The sequence below is a fragment of the Mycteria americana genome, chromosome 2 (assembly GCF_035582795.1).
Source record: "Mycteria americana isolate JAX WOST 10 ecotype Jacksonville Zoo and Gardens chromosome 2, USCA_MyAme_1.0, whole genome shotgun sequence".
Lineage (NCBI taxonomy): Eukaryota > Metazoa > Chordata > Aves > Ciconiiformes > Ciconiidae > Mycteria > Mycteria americana.
In genome coordinates, this window is record NC_134366.1 from 31,027,538 (window position 1) to 31,042,631 (window position 15,094).

General features: G+C 37.6%; 1 protein-coding gene across 1 annotated transcript in view; it reads right to left on the minus strand.

Moving 5' to 3' along the window:
- THSD7A (thrombospondin type 1 domain containing 7A) overlaps positions 1–15,094 on the minus strand; it is a 216,368-nt gene that overhangs the window by 44,388 nt on the left and 156,886 nt on the right. Inside the window, exons 12-13 of the mRNA XM_075492899.1 lie at positions 13,417–13,520; positions 2,513–2,707 (exon numbers count right to left, since the gene is read on the minus strand). Coding sequence (XP_075349014.1) covers positions 2,513–2,707; positions 13,417–13,520 — 299 coding nt within the window. The remainder of the gene's footprint in view (positions 1–2,512; positions 2,708–13,416; positions 13,521–15,094) is intronic.

Below are 15,094 nucleotides of genomic sequence, written 5' to 3' on the forward strand. Positions count from 1 at the left end.
CCTCCTCCTCCTCATTTTCACCATAAATAATTATGAATTCACTCCAAGTCAGCTTTACGTGTTAGCCTGGGTAGCACATTGCCACAGAGGATACACCACAGCACATATCACAGTCTTAGCAAGTTTGAAAGGGTAACTTAACTCAGGACAGGGAAGTATCTCAAAGTGTTAATAGTGTGGCAAGAGATTCTATGCTTCCTTGCTTTGTTTTTAAAATAAAAAAAATTGTTAGTCAGGGTTTTTTTTTTTTCCCTTGTGGAAGCAAACCTGGCATAAAGTTCACTGGAGTTATCAGACAGCCACAGTGAGCCTTCTTGAAGATCATGAATTATTCATTGTCCACAGGTCTTCTGATTTACAGGGGGATGGAGTGGGGGATAGGGTTTGGATCCTATCACATTCTTTCTGAGGCTGCTAATGGGCACCCCCCTTAGCTAGCTTTCCTCCACCACAGACAATACAGACTAATTGGCAAATAGTGCTGTGACAGAGGCCAAGTCTCACTCTTGAGGTTTGTTATAATTTAGAAGCAGAGCATATGTTTTTCTCTTCATTTCATGCAGAAGAAACAAACAAACAAACAAACAAAATTATTAAAAAGAAGTTTAAGAAAAAAATGTTTCAAAGTGGAAGGGTGTCCATCACGTGGAACAAGGAAAAGTTTGTTGCAAAGGGTTGGACATAATTGGAAAAACTTTTTATTCTGTTAATTAAAACAAGAAGAGGTTTCAAGGGACACAAAGTAAGAGCATTCTCAGTCGTGTCAAGAAATAAGGCAGAAAATTAAGCAAAATATTGGCTCATGTGGTGATCTGAGCTGCTGGATGAAGACAATGGAAGAACGGAGAATGCAGAACACAAAGAATTTGGAGAGCAAACATTCAGCCAGGGAAAGGAACGGCTTAATCATAAATCTGACATTCAAGACTGCAGCTAAGAAGTTCAAAAGAGGTAAACCAAAGCTTAAGGCTGAAAATGATGATCTGTAGCAAGAGGCTGAAAAGCACTCAGCTGCCGTAGTAATTCTAATGCACCAAAACATGATCTGAGAGGGAAGTCCTGGTGTAGTCAAGACTAGAAGTAGGAAGAGGAATGCAAGTGCGTTAACATCTGATCCTGTTAAGGGGAGATGATTGTTGATTGGTCTATTTAAAAAAAAAAAAATATCCACTTTCACTAGATTTTCTATTAAAAGTTTTTTATTGGAAGCTCCAAGGGAATTTCAACAAGATTTTTTTTCTCAATTACAGTTCAGTGTAAAAAAAAAAAACAAACCAAACCCAAAAAAACCAGACCCAATTCAATCTGGTGAGAATTCAAACTGGTTAGACAGTGCTGGCAAGATACAACTTGTGCACAGAATCATGGTTGCTGAGGAATCAAAACAAATTGCAGACCTGCTCCCTAAACTCTTAGCTGAGAAAACACACATAAATCAACAAAATGCAAATAATTAATAGGGTCTGTGGCCACTCTGGTTTTCACTATCAGTTTTCCAAATCTAGTTTCTTGCCTTAGTAGAATTAAACTTGTTTAACCTTATTTGGAACTGAAAGGGATTTGAGAATGACGTGAAGAGAAGAGATTTCCTACCCCAGGACTTCTCCAAGTGCCTCACACTACCTAAATCATGTTGAAGACCTCAAGGTCTTTGGCTTTTTACACCATTAAGCAAATCAGTTAGTGTTTGTGAGTTACATGCTTTTCAACATTCACTAAATTGTCCAACGTTTGCCTGAAAACTATCAGTAAAATAAAGTTTAAGCAAAAAAAAAAAAAAGCTTTTGAAAAAATATTCTCATATTTCAAGCTGTAACTCAGAGAAATTGCTTGAGAGTGTAACCTCAAAGGTCTGTCTCTTATATTTGTTAAATGCTTAGCACAAATAGATAATCTCAAGGACATAATTCTGTACAAATGATAAACCATAAACCAGCAACCTTCCTGACCTCTTTGTGCACAGAAGCAGGCTGCAGAATCAGGGTTTGGAATAAACATGATATGAAAACCTTTTAAATAGCAAACAATTGTAGCCCTTTTGGTGAAAAGATAACACACAGGGCTCAACGAAAATGCAGGTAAAGATTTTTTTATTTTATTTCCTCATACTGGATCAGATTTTTGGTTAATTATGCTGCTTTACATTTTTCACCTCCCTGGAACTACAGACAACGCTGACTTGCCTGTCAGGAAAAGAAAGGCTCTGCTTTGCAGTTTACTATGTGCGCTCCATTTAGAAGAAACCCTGGCCTTCTGTGTTCTCCCGTCTTCCCTCTAGCCACTTCCCCGTGATCAAGAGTCTGAGACGTATGGCAGGAGTTTGTTCTCCCGAGGGCTTATTTTTGTGTTCCACCAACAGTATATAGAGCATGACAGTGACATTGGCTCTGCTTTCTGCCACGATGACAAACATTCCTCGCTTGTCATAAGGGAACCTCAGAACAATGCAGGTTTTAAACAAAACAGTAGCAATAATTAATAAAAGGTGCATTATTTTTCTGGTTACTCTTACCGACAAGAGTGCGTTTTCTTGTCCTGACTCCTCCACAGTCCCCATTACAGGAAGAAAACTTTGACCAGTTCGTAAACTGACAGTCATCTTGGCAGGGAATCTGGCACGTCTGTGTTAAGGATGGTAATGGGCCAGAGTATTTAAGGCACTCACTGATGTCAGCCTGTCCTCCGTCTTGTCTGCGACAAGTAATTGCTGGAAGCAAAAAGGGATGGAGTTTAATTCAGCAGTTTTTTCATGAATGTCTCTATGCAATTTAGTAAGTCTACAACATTCTACCACAAAATCACGCTGAAAGCCCAGAATAGCTACGCAACAACCTAATATTCACTATCAGTTATAATTTCCATTAATACATTTGACATTTCTGACTTTTTTGAGATTCCGTTTAAATTTCTATTTATCAGGACTTACCAGGGAAAAAAAAAATCTTACAGACAACCGTAAATATTATAAAGGTTGCACCATGTTATCCACACCTGTTATACCACTTTTCACATTATCATTTTTCCTACAGATATAGCCTATAACTCAGACATTAAAAACCTTGCAATGCCATTTTAAGTAGCTGAATATTGTATAACCTATAAAGTTGTATCAGCAGCATATGTTTTAGAAAAAGGGACAGACATAAAATTTAGAAACATATTTGAGTTCCGGATACCACTTAACCACCCACAACAGTATTGCTCCCTGATGTTCTTCAGCAATTTTTAGTCTTGAAAAAGGGTTGAAGGACAAAGCATGTTTGCGAGGGATGGAGTACCAGCTAATAGGGCTACAATGTTTTATAATAGGATAGCCATATCGTGAATTAAAGCTTCTTACTTATAAGAAAAAAAATAGTTTCTTAAGAAAACTTCAGGTGGCACAAAAGGAAGAAGTTGGAACATAACAATTTACAAAGAATAAGGCTGTTTCCTTAATACAGTATTTAACAATGCTCTATTATTGTTCCTCATGGATAATTTTAATTTTTTTTAACATGGTTGCTTATCTATTATTCTAACCTAAACCTCAGTAAATCTAATTTTATTTCCTTGCCCAAAACACCATAAAACTTATTACGCAGTAGCAAGATTGGAAGCTTCTAGTTGTTTACACAATAAAATTATATTTATGCTTGCTGGCATCTGACAGCACATAGTATATGCAGTATCTCATAATGACTCTGAAAGTAATTTGGGTCACCAATTGTTGCAGTAACATTGCATCCAAACACAATATATTATTCTGTATACCTATGAGGGAACATCATGTTTTATATTATACTCCATTCCATAATTTAAGCATAGCACTTCAATTGTATTGACAATAGTTGTTTTATTGGTATGTGAATTGAAAAAAAATGTAAATTTTACTAACAGAACTATTATGGCATAATCAAGTTCAACTGTTGGAGAAAAATGCAGTTTGAATGCAAAGTTTCAAAATAAAACAGAAAACTGGCTATGAGTGACTATTTCCTCCTGAAGGAAAAAGGAAGAATACTTGAGGAAACTTTTTCTTTTTTTCTTTTTAGGTTGTTGTAAGGTAATTATAAAGGTTTAGCGACCTATGATTTCTGAAAAAAGTTTTTTTGTCTGAAATTTAAACTAAATTTCTACCTCATGATGAGTGCTGGAAGCTGAACTTGATGACCCACATGGTCCATTTCATCACGTGCCTACTAAAACATATCCAAAGGTCCCAAGTGAATTGTTTTTGCCACACATCTGTGGTAAAACACTGTGAAAGGGAAGGGGCTTTGTTTTTCCAGAGATGCTAAGCAAACAACTTCCCTGATCCTTGACTGCCCTTTGAAGCAGGGCTGCCAGCACTGTTTGTAATAGGCTCAGTACTGCATTAAGTTGCGCTTATTGGGGGACTGACCAGCTGTACATTGTCTAATACAATTATTCTGTCAAAGTCTATTATTATTGGTGTAGTTTACACGAGGAAATCCTTTTTCCTTCAGATGTAATTATAGTAATTCAATGAGCAAAACTGAATATCTGAAAATTGAAAATCCATACAACAAGTATTTTAATAATGTGTTAACTGTACTTACTGTAGGATTCCTAAAATTACACAAATATTTTGGAAAAAACACAAGTCAAACCAGTATCTTCCAATACAAGCCTAGGGTATGGTTTTGGGTTCTTGTGAGATACTCTTCTCTGCTAATAACACACATCAGTTTCCCCGAGGTAAAAACACAGTTCAGACTAGTTTTACCATGTGGAAATCCACAGAGGTCAAACCTAAATCCTCTGTCTTGAGTTTGACCTTGGCATGTGCATGCATCAGCAAAACTAATTGCATTATCTTCACTGCATTCTCAGGGAAATATAGGCCACCATTTTTAGCAATGAAAACTATACCTAGCCAAGGGCTAAAAGACGGTCCACTGATTAACCCAATAACCTTTAATAACCTTCTTCAAAAGCTTAATATCCATTTTAGATACTGCCTCTCCATCTAGTCCTTTGCTAGGCCATAAGCACTGTCCACTGAAGAATATACTTTCTTTCTAGCTAAATTGAGTTTTTCTAAAGCCAATATTCATTCCCTCATCTTTCTTGGTTATTAAACATTACTCCGTGGGCAGCTATCCACTCTGTCATAAATTTTTTCAGACTCATATTAGTGCATCTAATTTACATCAAGCACACCCAGGTGAGAAGCTCCCCTAAGGATTAACACCTTGGTTTTTTTCCAGATTAACTGTCAGCTGTACTGTAGCAATCAAAGCAGGAAAACTCTTCATTCTTGAGACCTAAATATTTCACCTTAATAACAACACAAATTAGAGGACAGCTAGGCATACCAAATCAATTCCTGAATCTTAATTTTCACAGTGCCTGTCCATAACAATTCATGTTACTTCTGGTTGACAAGACAAGGATGATTGGCTCTATATTCCATTTTCCTATTGTTATTCTACAGATTCAAGTATCAATTTGAAAGGTTTATACTCCTTGTGACTGTTGAAGAGTGGGTATTTTTCCATTACTTAAAGTAGGGATTTTGACAACTGTATACATTCCATTAATACATTATTTTGGCCAGGTAAAAGTCTTACTTGACACCTGAAATGCTCTTACTGTTAGTGCAGTTACTTTTTCCACTCACAACCTAATTTGGGCAAACTCATCCCCTGCCTCTCTGATCAAACTCATGGTTCTTTAATTATATTCTGTAAAAGTCTCTGAGATCGATGATTAACTCACTATACAGAGAAGTGTCTTCAACTACTATAAAGCCATGCAGTGCCAGACTAATTATTTTGCCTATATAACCATGTTATATTTATTACAGACATTAGCAGTAAGTGGAAAGAGCATGGTTCTTCTATTACTGAATTGAGCCCAAGTAATTGTTAAATGAAAACATGAAACAGGAGTACTGCTAACAGAAAAATCAAATTTAACATGGAAACCATTCACTTACAAAATTGTTTTGGTATTTAACAATTATTATCTCCCAGAAGAAAGGTGTGAAATAAATGGCAGTCTAAATTTTCTAGGCAAGGGACTTCGATGTAATTAAAACTTTATCTGATAGCATTGTTTCCACCAAGCCACAGGGGACTACAGGATAATATATTTGTTGTTGGCATAACGAAACACTAAGACTGTATTTTAACAAGTCTTGTTACGTGTGGGTTTATATAAAAACCTTGCCAGTGTTACCATCATTAGTATACTTCACTCAGATTTCACTGAGATGTGAGATTCAGTGACCCTTACACCTAAAAATTAAAGTATTTTATAAATGAACTTGCTCTATGTCCTTTGTTTTACAATACGCTTGTGATACCATTTTTTCAATTGTTAAGTATTTTCAACAACAAAAATATTCTATTTCATTTCTAGAAAGGCACGCATTATTTCAGCACACTAGCTTTTCTTACAGCTACTATCAATGCTGCCTAGGCTATGATTTCGTCTATGTTTATTTCTTTTTCTGTGGGATGTGGCAGACTAGACACTGCATGATGAAATGTTTCTGTCACAAAGTACCTTAATCGGGAGCACGCGCCAATAATATTGTGAAAATACAAGCCTGAGCGTTCTTTATGTGCCGAAGAAAATAACAATGTGTTTCTGGCGAATAATGTTGTCTGGAGCTTTTGGCTCTTGTTTTGCCAATAAAGATTTAATTTCTCATGTAAATACTGCTCTTGAGCACTGTTGTCCAAATTTTTACTTGAGTACAACACCTGAAGCTGCCGGTTGTCCTTTGCAGTGACTAAAATATGAACCAGGCAATAGGGCACTCTCATCTGTTAAGTTTCGATGAAGTTAAGGAGTTTATAGCTCCATGAAAGAGCAGCACTCCTTCATGATTTTGTCTCCTTCCTTGTGCTTTCAATGAGGGCGGGAAACCCCCCCCAAGAGCAAATCCCGCCGCCCCCAGAAGCGAGGCCAGAGAGGGAGGCTGCCGTCCCTGCTTAGCCGCAGCGAGAGGAAAGCGCTTTTGACCACCGGTTCTGCCTCCGAGCCTCCCCGTGGCTCAAACAAGCCTGCAAGGCCTCCTTGTGTGCTCACAGCCATCCTGGAAAGCTTCCTCCGATTCCCCTGCTCCACTGTCTTTCAAATAACTGTATATACACCCTGCGAACGAAGAATAGTGAGAGCTCGGGATCAGCTCTTTAATAACGGCCGATTCCCAGTGACATCAAGTACAGCTATTCAGATATTTTCTCTGACAGCCAGGTTACTTAAGCTTCTGCTTAAATTTTACAAATAACCTTCCTCTTGCTATTACAGACTATGCTGACAGATTTCACAATTTTCATCCCATTCCTCCTACAAAACTCTGAGGAAGATTTACGGTGGCAAGGATTGCAGGCTGTGCATCCTTTTGCAAATCTTTTTTCGGTCACTGGGATAGCCCTTACCATGTGCATCCATACATATACATCATGATGTGATTAGACTATTGCAGTTTGAACACTCGAGCTTCTCATCTGCTACATGTCCTCTTCACTAGCGTTGGGATGCAGTCCAACAAGCCCTGCTTAAATCTGCAGAAGCTACTGTCAAAACAAGACATTTTAGCAAGTAAGTTTCCTGGGCTTTCCTACACAATTCAAAAGGGATTTGAACTGTATTTCCAAGTTCCTTCAGAAGTCACTGGAACTGAGGTTTACTGACACAGGTTTTTTTAAGATATGAGCATAACATAACACATACCTGCCTGAGTTGTTCACAATTTCAAACTTTGTACATTAATCTATCTCACTGAGCAGACCACTACTTTGAAGTTATCTATGTGCTAATAAATGTCAGCCTTAAGAATACAAAGTAGTATCTCTTAGCCCACCTTAGCTGGAGCAGGTTCCTCTCACAGTGTTTTATAGCCCACCTCCCCATCAAATACTAGTAGCCTGGCTTTATCAAGCATTTACTTTCTTGTTCTAGTTTTTGTAAATTTGGGGGTATTTTGTAGTTGCCAACACTCTGTACCTCTCCCTCCTCGGTTTCAGGTGACTCATCAAGACATCTGGTCAATCTACTCTTGTCAACTGAGAAACAGCTTATGAAAATAAACACAATAGAAATGCTGTTGCAGTAAACTATGGCTTCTCTCTACATTTCCTGTTCCTGTTGGATAGGGTCAAAAGCAAGTTTCAAACTCCTTGCTGATGCACCCATAATATCCTCTCTTGAGGGTTTTGAACAAGAGACATAAGACTTAAGTTACTGCAACTCTGTAATACATTCCTGCCCTACTTATCCACTCTTAAAAGGCATTTTACCAGTGATACGACTGCAAATATTCATTCATCATAGAAATTCAACACAATTGTCATGACTATCTGCCTTGTTCAAATAAGGTTTATGACTACAACAATGAATTTGCTGCTCAGGTATTAAATGCTATGTTACTATGCTTAGATTTAGATATAAATACCTGTCCATCATTTGCATGAATAATTAACGAACTTTTTTCTTTAAAAAAATCTAAAAAAAAAAAATCTGTTATTAAAACAAAAACAAAAACCCACCAAACCCTTTTATTCTCTTTCCTCTGCATTGACCCAAGTTCTAATTTTGTGACATGTTCATTTAAACTGACATGATTTGTAACAAAACCTTCATTATACAAGACAGCTAGAAACAGAACGGTCTTTAACAGTGAATCACAATACTAAACTTTATGATTCACCCAAGTATCTTTTCTGCCAAGGAAGACCAATGTGATAAGAAAGCTAAAGAATGGAAATGTAAATAGTAAAGCTGTGATATAAAGCAAGGCATGCATATGCTTTGGTTACTCATAGATTCTTAAGATCAGACACCTAACCAGTCATTTTTAGCGATTTCTAACTTCTAGTTTTTCCTTCAGATTTATCTTTCTAACTAAAATATGAACAGTGCAGACTATTTTGTTCAAAATAAACTGCTAACGAATGCATAGTCAGATGTGCCTTTTCCCTGGTGTACATTCCTATTCTTTCTTATTTAACACATTTGCCAATATGTTACGTGTTACAGTGTCCGTAGGCAATCAGATCAGAAATAGGACAAACTAATAGCATTGGCAACATCCCCTTGCACTGAAAAAGAGGAACCGAGAACTGTTCTCACATACAAGAATGCAATTACTTGCTCTACTGAGTATCGACACAAAATGAAAGGACAAACCACAGGAAACCAAAGGGCCGAGATTACTTCTATAAGATTATCGTTTCACTTTGTCATCAAAAGTAAATTACCACAAATAGATGAATGAATGTGTGATTTCTGCATTCATAAGCATCAGAAATTTGAGAGATAATGCTTTTTTCAATTGAAAAAGAAATGCTGCTATGTCTACATTTTCACAGTATGGTAAACATTTGTACAGAAATCACCAACAAACAGTTAAATGATCTGTTCAAAATATCTTTATTCCAGTATCACACTATAAATGCAGTGTCAGAATGGTATACCAAATGGATTTCATATTTCGGTGTTCAGTATTTCCTGATTTTTGGGTGGTTAAAAGGATTTGGACAGTAGTAGCAAGTATCCACATCACAAAATAATCTTTAAATAAATGATTTATAGTACAGAACTTTTGAGAACCTATTGTCATGCAAAGTTTTCCATAGCCTGAAGAAACTTTATTTATGATGAGCCAAGTATGCAGGAGGGAGCCAAGAATTAGCAGGGAGAGGGGACAAACCCTCTTCCAGAGTCCTCCTTCAGAAACTGGTGAAATCCTTCTAATACTGTCCAGGGCAGAGCTCAGTCAGCCAGATGCTTGCTTTCAGGTCAGCCTCCCTTCAGTGAGTACCTTGCATGAAATCAACTCTTGTGCAGGGAACCAAACAAAATAATGTGCACCACTGAAAATTCACACATGGCTGTTTTCATGGCAGAATTTGAAATGTAAGAGAGGAAAGGGAATATGTTAATGCCCTGTGTAGGAGATAACCTATATAAAACAAATAAAACACACTATCCATGTTCAGAATGCAATTTTTTGAGGTGCGAGGTAAATAAAACTTAAACCAATAATCTCTAGAATTGCAGAAGTATGTTTTCCAAAGTGAAAGTTACTTTTGTACAAAAATTCAGCTGTTACTTCTAAGTCATATTCATTGTAAAGGTGTTCAAGAAAACAGAAAATATTTTACTTTTCTTAATCTGAAGAAAAGCTGTACTAGTTTATTTAGCTAATACAGAATGTCAGTTTACATTACTGAGCACAAATGTAAAAGATATATTCAACACTTCGTCAGGTATTAAAACACTGAGACATGATACATAATATACCAGTTGTCCTGGTTTTGGTTGGGATAGAGTGAATTTTCTTCCTAGTAGCTGGTATAGTGCTGTGTTTTGGATTTAGGATGAGAATAATGTTGATAACAACCTGATGTTTTAGTTGTTGCTGAGCAGTGCTTACACTGGTCAAGGACTTTTCAGCTTCCCGTGCTCTGCCAGGGGCACAAGAAGCTGGGAGGGGGCACAGCCAGGACAGCTGACCCCAACTGGCCAAAGGGCTATTCCATACCATATGGAATCATGCTCAGTATAGAAACTGGGAGGAGTTGGCTGGGGGGCAGCAATTGCTGCTCGGGGACTGGCTGGGTGTTGGTCTGTGGGTGGTGAGCGGTTGTATCACTTGTTTTTTTCCTGGGTTTTGTTCCTGTCTCACTCTCTTGTTGTTTTCCTTCTCATTACAATTTATTATTATTATTATTATTATTTTCCAATTATTAAACTGTCCTTATCTCAACCCACGAGTTTTCTTACTTTTGCTCTTCCGATTCTCTCCCCCATCCCACCGGGGGGGGAGGGTGAGCGAGCGGCTGTGTGGTACTCAATTGCCAACTGGGGCTAAACCACAACACCTGTGTTCAAAACTTAGATTTTATGTTAATTTACATAATTTACATCAATGGGAAAAATATTGGGCCAAAAAAGGCTCTGCTTTTAATGCCTGTAACTTTCACCACTGCAACAGGCTAGACAATATTTAGATTCATATTTAGATACTTGGACTGAGGCATAAATAATCTTCGGTTATCCAATTTAAATAACTTTCTCCATGAGTTCTACAATAAAATTTATACATTGGACAGACTTAATAAAAGCAAGAGCAAACAAAAATCTCCCCTTTCTAACAGTTGATCTAGAAACATTTACAGAATTCTACCAAAACCACCCGCTTTCTTCAGGCTTAGCTGCTCCCAGGCTTCTTAATTAATGATTGCTCATCCTACCGCTTGACCACATTACACTAGAGAGCTACTTCCATTATACCTGCTTGTAGGAACAAGACTACTGCTTGAATACATCATCCTTTGCAAGACCAAACTCTGTGTAGTACCAGAGGGAAATTCTGCCAATCCATTTTACCAGACTTGAAAACCGTATGCCCAGTAATTCCAAAATAATGTATTACTTACTCTGCATGTGTGTGTACTGCACATTATTAAAATTACAGTTTAAAAAAAGGAAAGTCTCATGACGCATAAGAATAATAAAAAACAATTTGCATGCAGTACAGTTAGCTATCTTTCTTTATTGACTGACTTTGAGGCAAAGTCAAGAGATTTAGGTACTACCATGCAAGTACAGAAGACAACATTTTGTACTATCTGAACTTCTACTGTCAAAGACAGAAACCTTATTTTCTCAGTGTGTAATCTGAATGTATCCTCCAGAGCTGCTAGAAATAGACTGCATTAGTGATAGACATTTGCAAGAATTACCACAGCCAAAAGTCTTTTGTATTAGCAGGCAATACCTTCAGGTTTCATTTTGTGGTAAGCCCTAAATTGATCTCCTGTAACACTTTCTGAGGAAGTGGTAGGAGTTACTCGCTTAAGATTTACTCTATGACTTTTTAAAGTATACCATAACCTCTTCTAATACTGCAAGGAAGTTAATGACCAGAACATTTCACTTCTGCAGTTAGCAGTGTCCTTGCTCAGGAATTCCACAATCTGCTGAGCCAATATTGTTTTAATGGATAGGAGTTTGCACTCAGAAAAGATGAAAGAAAAAAACCTTCCTGGAATTCAGGGTTGATGTAGTTCAAAGCAATTCAATTACTGTAACACAGTAAGTAGGAACTACAATTATGTTCATATTGAGTTTATTTAATGCACCTAAAAAAGGTCTCCTGACTATACTTAACAGTGTCACACATACACAGTTCTGTTAAATCCACAAAACTCTCTATGAAGACAGGTGACAGTAAAGCTGGATAGGGATGCTAAAATTATTTGTTATCAAATAGAAATGGTGGAAAACTGTCTGAATCACTGGGTTCAAAGGGTCAGTGGTTTTGAAGTCCAACCAGCAGCTGGTTAAGAGCGCTGCACCTCAGTGATTAATTCCAGGGCCAATTCTGTTTAGCATCTTTAACAACCTGTACAGAAAGCATCCTCAGCAAGTTTGGGGACAACACCAGTTTGAGAGGAGCAGTCAATACCTACCTGGAGGGTAGGGCTGCAATTCAGAGGACTTGTTACAGCCTGGAGAAATGGGCTGACACTGAACTTTAACAGTGTAAATGGAAAGTCCTGCATCTCTCATGCTCCCATTGCTCTCTACAAGTACCTAATTCGAGGCTGATACATAGTGAAAGTTCTCGGAGATACATAGTGAAAGGATAAGGGGCCACAGACACAAATTGCAGCAAGGGAAATTTCGGCTTAGATATTAGGAAAAAAGAAAAATGCAGTGCTAGACTGGACAAGCGCTGGAGCAAATGCCCAGAGAGGCTGTAGGTTCTGCATCCTGGGAGATACTCCAAACATGTTGAGACATGGCCCTGAGCAACCTGCTCTAGTCTGGGTGGGATCTAACTTTGAAACTAGCCCTGCTCTGAGTGGAAGGTTGGACCAAGGGACCTCCGGAGCATCCTTCCAACTCAAAATTATTGTAGGGTTCTCTGATCCTAAATTTTCAAACAAACATTTAGAGGGAGTAAAAGTCTTACATTCGGTCTAATGGATATACCATAAACATGTCTTCACATCCTCGCCACATGAAAAATGTCACATTTTCACAGGTGAATTTACACAACCTTTTTCACAAAAAGAAGCATGTAAAGTCACCCACCCCTTTCTTTTTTTGTTCTTTTTGAAAACATACTTTCCACAAGCACCTCTGCAAACTTGCTTTGGGTAAGGATGGTGAAATAAACTGAATAAACAGTATCACAAAATTAGTCATTAATGCGGTATCTATACTTAAAAATAAATTAATACTGATATTTTATGAATAAAACATTTGCCAAATACCGGTTAGGATTCACCCTACCATAGTAGCATTCAGTATTTTCCTTTTGCTGATGCACATAAAGATAGATAAAATTAATGTTAGGTTATAATGACTAAAATTTCAGGCATTTCCCACACCCGTGCAGCTATAGATTTCTGAGGAATATGTGACAGAAACAAAGGGTCTAACCTCTTGCTTGTAGCCCAGGTCCACAAGTCTCCTGTGCTCCTGGACTGTCTTGGCGCACATACCATGGTACGAGCTGGCACCTGCGCCACTTGTGGGTCTTCCACCTGAAATGAGGGGAGAAACAAGCAACTTCAAACAATCCATCTAAACTTGTAGCAATCAAACCTGAGACAGCACAAGTGCTAGACAGTATTAGAAACCACCGTGACCTATTGCTTATTATTATTAACTGGTCACAGCCAATTCACAACAAACAGTAACAATACCGTAAACTTTTCCCTCTTTCCTGTTAAGTTTTTTTCTCCTTTTAGGATTAGACCATTAAGAACACAGCAAAGGAAGGAGGAGGTGCAGGAGAGAAAAGAAAGCAAACCATATATATTTTCAAGAATTTCAAAGTACAAATGTACATTAACATTACCTAACAAATACACAGTGAATACAAACACAATATGAGGATTATACATTAATACAAAGCATTAACACACTTTTACCAGATGTGAGAAAGAAATTTCAAAAAAGAATACTATAAAAAATAATGAAATGATGTGACTTGAATACCCATTTAACAGAAGAACTCCTTTGCTATGGATTTATATCTGAGCATGCTCGGAGTATTTTACCAGTAAACAAAATGACATAATAAAATTTGAAAAGTGGATTTAGTGAAGTGACACTAACATTTCATAAAAACAACATGGACCTATTAAATAGGAATGAGTTTTAAACACTAGCGCGCCTTAATAAACCTCCTCTCTTTCTCACTTTCCCTTCCTTCCTTTCTTTTTTCCACCTATCTCAGTGAAGCAAAGATGTGTGGAAGTTTCCCAAATACACTCCAGAGATAAGACTCCAGGGCTGATTTCTGGTTCACACAGTACTGGGAGTGTGTTTTGGCAGTAAATACTGTCACATATAGGTGTTAGTGCATTTCTTTCTCTTTTCCTTCTTTCCTCTTCCCCAGGTCTTTTCTTCCCCTCCCTTAAGCACGCCTTGCAACACAACAATAAATGGAGCAATTCTGCCTTGCTTGAAGCACAAACAAGTCTTGGAGTTACAGACAAAGATGAGGTCAAATGAGCAAAGTCTTGGGATTTTTGTTTTGTTTTCTCAAATTTCAGATGATATGATTACAAGGGTAAAGTTTTCACAACAAACAAATTCTTTGCTAAGCTTCATCTTCCAAAAACTATCCCAAAAGGAGAAATCAGAAGCAAAAAGGGACCCCAGCTACAGCAAAGCATTGGGCCAGTGGGTTTAAATGACTGTGAGGGTGCCTCAGGCAATCCCGGAGCACCTAGGGTCTCGGATAGCTGAATGGCAGCACCTTACAAATGTGGACCCAACCAAGAGATCCAACACAATGTGAATATGGGCCCAGACCATATCAAAATAAAACACAGAAAAAAGAACTTGCAAAAAACTTTGACAAGAAATGCAATATTGTGCTGCTTAAATTTTTCTATCAATATAAACTGCTACGAAACTTTTACAAAGTTCCCTTCTAGTGCTGTAGAATACCGTAGGCCTTAAATATAACAAATCCAGGCAAGTCTGGTTGTCAAATCTCTGAAATAATCCACAGTTGTCCAACTTACTCAGAGTGGGGGGAAAAAAATGCTACATCCACAGCTCGAACCATCAACTGCTCTCATGTTTAAAATTATCTCAATGGTTT